Here is an 8,718-nt window from a genome sequence, read left to right as displayed (position 1 = left end):
TGGGGGGGGAGTGGTAGCAAAAACTTTAAGTGAGCAGTATCATGTTATGAAAAGAAGTGCATCAAAAGTGACAGATAAATGTTTCTTTTAGCATATTATGAAGTGCAACTTGCAATCTTCCATTGTGATAAACAATAAAAAATAGGTGGCCTAACTGGTGAGGAACACTGTATTTCTTTCTAGAGTTAAAAATACACTCCTCCAACCCTCAAAAAAACCCCACAACATTGTATAGACATCAGTGTTTGAACCATGTTAGAACATCACCTTTTCCGCCGTATGAGTTAAAACTACAACCTTATTTATATTTTGATTTTAACTTACATTGCTAACGCACAAGTATGCCTCTTTCTTCCTTAGTGAAGCTTTGTCTTCAGTCTCTGAGGGCATTTTTACACATACTCGGGGGGGGGGGGGGGGGGGGCGGCTCTTTAATAAGATGGCCGCTGTGGGGGGGGGGGGGGGGGCCGGCGCTTTAATTACAGTAGCTTCGAAAGCCGCTCTAATGAAAGCACCCCCAGCGTCTCATGTATCCGCATCTCTGTGCTGGTTAGCATGCTCCTGCAGACTCAATTAATTGAGTCTGCTCCAATGCGCTGTAATTATAGTGCATTAGAGCAGTCTCCCCATACTTCTACAGGCATCCTAAGGATTTAATGGTGAGTGGCCTCACTAGAGCCCACTTAAAACTGAAGTCTTTGACTAAATGTCTACCAGATGGACGTCTTTGCTTCTAAGGCTCAGAAAACCTTTTTGATGGGATTGGGAGCCTGCATGAATGCTTGGGAGTTTTTTTAACTGTATAAACCTAGGGGGAAAAAAAAAACATGGATTTTACCTGCTAAAGATGGGAAAGAGGTTGGGAACTGTGGGCTTGAAAAAAACAACTTTGTCCTTCAGTCCCCCTTCACAGGTAGGTAATGTCTACGCACACATTTGAGGGTACACCTGTGTCAGGTGATGGTGCAGAGGCATGATCTCTGACTGATACAGCCTCACTGGTAGAGGTAGTGTAGATGCAGTTATATTCTGGCAAAACTGTGTGTGTTTCCCTCCTAATGGGTGGTTTTCCACTACTGGTACAAAGAACAGTTTAGCTATTATAGATGCGCCCGTAGTAAGTGTTTTGTCAGTATTGTGTACAGGTGTTCTGATATAAAAGTGCTCCTACTGCAGAGAAGGCTTAAGAGGAAATAAAACATACTTCCTTCTGAAGCTGTGTGAAGCCTCAGGCATTATTACACTGGAGAGGATTTGCTGGAGGAACCATCCAGACAAGAGTTCTTTCATGGTGCACTACTTTGTGCTGGTTCCTTAAAACAAAACACATTAAACTGGCAGAAGGATTTTTTGCCAATACAACTGTAGGTCTTTTTGATAGTGGCTCTTTGATCAGAACACTTTTTTCTCTCTCTCTCTCCATACTCCTAATAGTTATAGCACTGTTAGAAATTTTTTGAGCCTAGATCAGATGGAAGACTGTAAATTAGATCACATTAGCTAATGCCTATTAAAACTGGGTTAGGCACACTTCTGACAATGCAAAAAACCTCTGTTCAGATGCACATAAAGCAAAAACCAGGCAATCCCTGAACATGGATGCAGTCCCATAGATTTGAGGGTGATTTTCAGGAAGCTGAATCCCTTAAATTTAGGTTCCTAAACCAATTGTTATTGTGATATAAAAACTGTATAGAGCATTCCCAAAATCCTAACAACATATAGGCTATGTAGATTTTCAGTCAACCAATTTAGCACATGGTAAAGTACAACGTGTGTCATCTTGGCCAGCTTTTTAGAGGGCAAGCAGATTAACGGAGCTAGAAAACCCCAAATCCAGCACTGTACACTTTTCAGAGATTTGTTTGATCAGGAGTTTGAGGCTGCTTTGAAATAGTGTTTCAGGCTGCAACTGTTTTGAGCAAATTGCTGGCACCAAGAAACTATTAAACTGAGGTTCTTGAAGAGTTAAATACACCAACTAAGGCAGCATAAAATGATAAATATGATAAGCCAAATAAAGGACCATTGCTCAACAAGAATGTGCGTGGGTGGGAAGGGGGTTAGATGCACAAGCATTTAATACAGGAAACTCCGCTGCAGTGAAATGATACGGGCAGGGTGTTCCACTTGTCTGACTTCATGAAGATTTCCCAGAAAAGAACTTTAAAAATAAATGAATAAATAAAAAAAGAATCCAAACCCTCCCCTGGTTCCAGATGCTGCCTTCACACATCTAACATTGTTTCTATCAAGTCCTTGAGAGGCTCAGGCCTGGAGCTAATGGCAGTATTTCCCCCTGTGCATGCCTTTTTTTTTTTTTGTTGACAAGCTCAGACAAAAGAAGCTTTGCTCCTTTGATGAAGCTATGAAAATTCACATTGGGTCAAATGTGTAAGAGCTGAGAGGAAAATCTGATTTTGTAGTTAACAGGGAATTTGTCAAAGGGTGCTTCAGTAACAATCAAAGCTATCAGATGGACTTGCTGTCATACTCGTCTCACCCCCTATGGTTCCTGAAGTAAGTGGGATGGAAACCTTGCTTTAAGTCCCATTATTTGCTATCCTTTTTAATGTTTCAAAGTAGCACTATACTTCCCATAACCTACACTTGTTTACTGGGCATTTCTTATCTAGAAAACTTATATACAACAAGACCTTGCAAAGATATTGAACAAACAACTTTGAGTGAGTGGCAAAACGTGACCCATAACAGACTCCGTTTTTTTGAGCCAAAACTTTTGGCACAGTAATGATGCTTGAAACTGCTGCTCCTTATAGGCTACTGATAGATGTGCATGCAAAGGGCTTCAAATCCTACCCTAATCTGAAGCATATCAGTAGCATACAGACTTCCAGGCTCCTCTCAGTGAAAGCACTTCAACATGTGCTACAACATCCGAGAGCAACATGCCTAAGAAAGAAGAAATGAGCACTCCATGGAGGATGACTTTCTGTCTAGGACTATCCTTCTGGGCCTTTGAGGCAAGCGGCAACTGGTGGGAGCCAATAGCTCTAAGGATCTGGGACAATGAGCACTGGTAGCAAAACTTCAGGATAAGCAGGGCCCTCTTCCTCACACTATTTCCTCTGAACTGAGCTGGCCCCAATGGCAAGTCACCAGCATGATACTATACATGACCGCTGAGAAGCAAGTAGCAGTTGCAATCTAGAAAGCTGGTAATCCCCAATAAACTACCCTTCATCCTCTCCCTATCTAGTAGCATAGTTCACCTGTGTGATATATATACCATATGTGGTAGAACACAAATTAAACTCATCTCACTGTCTGCGAGCCAGCAAGACATTTTAACAGCCACTTAAGTCTTGTATTGGCTCAGGGAGTAATATCCTAGGACAGCAGGACAGTTTTCCTCATTTCTTTTAAACTATCCAGTTTACTTATTGTAAATTTAGGTTGAAGATTAGGAGGAACTTTTTGACTATGAGGGTGGTCAACCATTGGATGTTTGGGATGGGAGAAGGCTGCTCCTGGTTTCTAGGCTGAAATTTGCTTTTATATGAGTGGTTAAGGGCACCAGGAATGTTAGACAGTGTTTCTAATTTATTTTGCTTTATAAGGAAAAAAGGTGAGTGTTCAGCATTATTAACTTGTGTTCTGTTCAGAGTTTGATATTAAGTTATCTTCCAACTTAAAAACAAACAAATGGAAGGCAGAGAGAGTTTGGTTCATCTCCCTACTCATCTGGTTAGAAGATGCCTCTCATCTCACAAAAACTAAAAAGACTGTAGTGTGTCAATAATTTTCTCTCTCTAGCTTTTGGTTTCTCTATGAGAATTTCAGTGCTCGACCAGTGGAACTTCCTGTTTGCAAAAAGGAACTTAATTGAAAAGTCATGTTCTATCAACTGTTTCAATGGAAATTTTCTGACCAACTCCAATCTCAATAAGGATCTAACTAACACCTCATCAACTTCATAATTATCTTTATGCCACCCGCTCTTCAAATAATGGTCGCAGTACCACCTCCTTCAAAACAGTTGAACAAAGCTAAATTGATCTCATTGACATGCCCCCAAAAGATAGTTGCAACATTGTATTATTTTTTCCTACTGATAATTTAAAAATATGAGCAGTTCTTCATTTACCAGATCTGCACTTGATACTGACAAAGCATAGCACAATGCGAGACAGTAACAGAATTCAGGTTTTATATAAAATCTAACTCCAATCTTCCTCACTTTCAATTTTTAACACTAAAAGAAATCAACTTTTTTTTTTAAAGTTCTCCCTGTAATGACCAAAGCTGCATAATTAAAATGCATGCATAAATTAAAATTAATGAAACTGGGTGTCCAAGATCCCTCAGATAAATTTGAAAAACTCAGTCTTACAAGATGTTCTCTTCTGTGTATTCTTGCCTTGGCATTTATTTAGCCGTTTTATAAGCATTTATAGGCAATAATTTGCTGTAGACTGATTGGTTCCTTAGAGATGTGACATGAAGAGTATACATAAGAAAACCCAGTGCTCAAATCTAAACACTGATGTAAGCTTCTTGAACCCAAGTGGTTTGGCAGTTGGAGATTAAAATCAAACTCAGAAGATCCTGTAACTTCTTTGAATCCAAACATTTTGACCCACAGGGATTACAAACTGCTGGCACAACTGTACACAAAGCAAAGCTTTTAGTGAACTTTATATAGTCCTCTAGGACCTGAAAGTGTGTTTAATGTTCAATAAAATCTGTAGGGAACAAATAGCTACTAAAATAAGCATGCAGTCTTATCTAAAACAGGCAGCAGAAGTCTTGGCAAAGTAATTAAAAAAATCCCCTTCCTTAAGAAGTTTGTTACAAAGTTTCCTTTAAACCCCTTTCCAGAAACATATACCTGATCCATCTGCCCCAAACTAGAAAGTGGCTTCACTATTTTTCAAAATTCTTCACACCATATGCTTACCTCTCACGAAGAACTACCAGTATTTTTGATGTTGTAAATCAGCAACTCAGCTATGACAAAGACTGAACCACAAATCCAAAGTCCAAGATGATACTGCACAAATCAATCAATCTTTCTTTATTGAAGTTTTAAGCGCTACTCTGCCTTGTGACCTTCACTGACAGGTTCACTGTGTTTTGAATTAAGCTGATAAGAGTCTCATCTGCAGAGCTATTTCCCTCCTGTACTGATGGAGGACTCACTCTGGGTCTGACCAAAGTCCCTTGCAGTTAGCAGAACAATTCTGACTGACCTTGAATGAGATCCTTTAGGGCCTGATTCTCCATTGAAGTAAAGGGGAGTGGAAGGGTCTCAAAAATCACTTAGGAGTGAGATTGCTAAACACCTTGCGGGTTCCAGACCTCTAAGCAAGTCTCTCCTTTCAGTTACAGGAGGTGCTCTCTTCTCATCTTCAGTCCCTATTTCATAAGCAAATTCTAGAGAGTTCTCTCTGTACTGTAGATGTTTTCATGCTCCTAGTTTATTTGTGGCAATCTGCTTCAGATCATGTAGAAAGATGAAAAGGCTGAACTTGACAGCTCTCCTAACTCACTAGGAAACAGGCTTGAGAACCCTCTTATTTAATCACTGCCAGAGCAAAGGGATTTACAGCCCACACACAGCAATAATGTCCAAAGCCACAGGCATAAAAATAAAGGCTTTTTATTTGGTTTTTTAATATACCATTACAGAAACATCTGAGTAACATTCTCAACAGCACCAGTGTCACCTCCCTCCCCCTCCTGAAGTCAGGAGTGAATGTGGATCACCCAGATTCAAGAGAGCTGCTGTGTTTCTTTCCTGAGCTGCTTCTGTTCTCAGTGCACAATGTCCAGGCTCCTCCCATGTCGCAGGGGAACCCTCCTCTCCCCACTTATTTAAGGTGTCACCTTTTTGTAGGTAATGTGAAGGTGCTGAGTCATCGGCTGTGTAGTGGTTGCCATGGAGACAGTCTGTTCTAGCTTCCCATCAGAATTGAGCCTGAATTTTCTGGTAATCTAAGGGGGAAATATAAAACACCAAACAATTAGTCCTTTACTTTGTTCTGTACAGCATTAAACCCCCCTCAGCAGCTGGGGCAGAGTAAAGTTTTGCAGTTGGAAGGTAGCTATCCATCCCTTCTGAGGCCCAACCTTCTCCACACAAAAGCTTCAAAACACTTTAAATCCTTCCTTACCTATGCCCCTAAAATGTATGTTTGTTACAAGAGCTCCAGGAGAAACAGGATTCATTATGTTGGAACCTCCAGGAAGTCAGCACGCAACTTCTCTCCCTAAGAGAAGGCGGCTCTTTCAGAGACGACCGCTTATGTTCTGCACAGCTGAGTCCTACACTGTGAACTCAGAGCGATGGACACAGAGCATTTTTCCTTAAGCACAGCTCAGAAATGTAGTAATAAGTAGACAGCCTGAAAGCATGACATTCATCAGAAGGAAGCACATGTAATAACAAACATTTGGAGTGTCAAAGGTTTTGTGCTGTTAAGCATCCCCTCTGGCAGAAGAAAATCAGCTGCCATTAGGGCAGCTGCATTGTTTCTATGTTCCCAATTAAGAATAATTTAAAATTTAAAATCACATTCACCTGAGGCAGAATGACTGCTTCACCTGACATGGAGCCAAGTGCCATACAATGATAAACAGCTGAACCCAATGGACTCCATAACAGGCTGGACCTAAATTCTACGGCGTGGTTCTGGATTCTGCAGCACACTGATGTGGCAGGCTGGAAATTATGCAGCAAATGTGCTTAAATGATCATTTATTTTTAATTACAAAATCAACAGAGTCAGTATGGTAGCTCCCCAGGCTCATTATTTTGGCATTACAGTACGTACAGAGATTAGCTGCACTTCCAAAACTGACTCGAGTAGTTAAGTGAAAGGTAGGTGAAATTAAAAACATTGTCTTCTGCTAAAATGATCAGCAGCAAAATAGTTAAAGTTGCTGAGTAAATCCTCATTCCATTTGTGGCAGCACTGCTGGTGCTGTTACAAGAGGTAAGCCATATCAGTGCAGAGTATCTATGCTGGCAGACTTGCATTGGTATGGTTACTGCTACAAGTACCCTACGTCTAGGGAGGCCAAAATTTGAAATCAAACCCATTGAGTTGAGTACGACATTTTGGTGCTATTGTTTCACCTGAGGAAAAAGCCCTACATTGGACTACACCTTCCAGTTTTCACAACTCCAAGGACTCCCTTCAAGTTGGTGAGCTGCACCAGCATAAAGCTTCTGAGAGTGGAAAAGTCAAGCCAATCGGTTTTGGAAGCTTAGCTCTTGGGTCACAGTTCAGCAGCAACAGGGGATTCTGCAGCTGTGGAATACATTGGGCCTTGAATAGAAATGATCGTATAATCACGTGTGATTTACAAGTGTCGTGGGACCCCCGAGTGATCACATTGCCCAGAACACATCTTGGCATAAGTTCCACATGTTCAGCAGTTTGGCCCTCTGACTTATTTCAGTGGAGATTTTTTTGCACGATATCCAAGAGATTTGTTTATATTATTTGGTTGCCTTTGCTCCTTCTTATGGGGAATACAGTCCCAGAACTGAGCGGAAATGGTCTTGGGGACTGCGGGAGCCCAGCCTGATAACCCTGCCAAATATGTAAATCGTTTCATTAGCCAAATGAGTTTTGATAAGAGTTTTGATTTAATGTTCATTAAATGTGGTGCACAACAATGAAAGCAAAAACTGAGAACTCTTAGGAGGCCATTCCAGTCAGAATGCTCCCAATGGACCCACAATTTGGACCATCCTCTACAACATACTTTCCAAAAGATATGCATCTTAGCAAGATCCAGTTGTCATCTGTATGTATTTATATCTATAGCCTTCAAGATCTCTATCAAACTCTTTCTTCCTTTTAAAAAGAAACTTGCACAAGAGTTTGCCCATTTATAATGATTTTATTTACATTACCTTGGAGCGCTTCAACAACCAGTGCTGGAACATTTGTTACGACAGAGGTGTTGGTTAAGCCTGTATTGGGATTTGTAGTTAAAATAAGATTTGGTTCTGCTATTTCTCACGTTACTGATTTAACCCAGTACTTAAAAGTGAGGACAATGGAACTTTTCTTAATTTTTCAGGGTTTGATATCTAGCTGTTTTCCCTGGGAAAATATATTTTTATTAAGCTTTTGGCTCTCTCGGTGTCACCATTTTTTACCTTCACCTAAGGAATCGCAGTTCCCACAAACTCCGCTCCTATATGCACTTTCATAAGATCACAGGCCCGGCTGCTTTTCAAAATTTGCTCTTCAATATACAAACAGCAATTTCCCCAACTCCACATAACTCCACTCATTTCTGCCAAGAAAAACTCACATTATTGGCTATTTCCGCTCTCTCACAGTAGGGGGGCAGCTGCCTCCACAGAAGGAGCTGTACTTCCTGATGTTTGACAACATGGGCTACAACTCCCTCCCATCCTGTTCTTGTCCCTACAATTAACATGGGGCTAGGGAGGAGGTACATTTTGGGCAGCATAAGAGTTTTGATATAAAACGCACAAGTTGTCAGAGACCTAGGGCTTGCCACTGTGCTTCAGAAGCAACTGCTCCCTCCAAAAGGACCCTCCTCTGACCAGTCTGATGAAGCTTCGTCAGATGGGGAATGACTATTAAAACTTAATAAATGGTGTGAAATGTTGGAGATAACATACATGTTGTCAGAAGAGTTAGGGATCATCATGAGGGCATAGGACTTCTTGCTGCCTGAAAGTGGAATCTTATAAATTGGGGGGGGGGG

General features: G+C 40.9%; 1 protein-coding gene across 4 annotated transcripts in view; it reads right to left on the bottom strand.

Moving 5' to 3' along the window:
* Positions 1-5,614: 5,614 nt before the first annotated feature.
* Positions 5,615-8,718, bottom strand: part of THAP4 (THAP domain containing 4) — a 38,915-nt gene continuing 35,811 nt past the window's right edge. For all 4 annotated transcript variants that reach the window (XM_025216962.1, XM_025216963.1, XM_006034869.3 and 1 more), the window contains one exon: positions 5,615-5,958. In XM_025216962.1, coding sequence (XP_025072747.1) covers positions 5,839-5,958 — 120 coding nt within the window. In that variant the 3' untranslated portion in view covers positions 5,615-5,838. The remainder of the gene's footprint in view (positions 5,959-8,718) is intronic.

Source organism: Alligator sinensis, unplaced genomic scaffold (assembly GCF_000455745.1).
Source record: "Alligator sinensis unplaced genomic scaffold, ASM45574v1 scaffold863_2, whole genome shotgun sequence".
NCBI classification, from domain to species: Eukaryota; Metazoa; Chordata; order Crocodylia; family Alligatoridae; genus Alligator; species Alligator sinensis.
The sequence above is the reverse complement of the archived record's forward strand: the minus strand, read 5'-3'. Positions and strand labels throughout refer to the sequence as shown.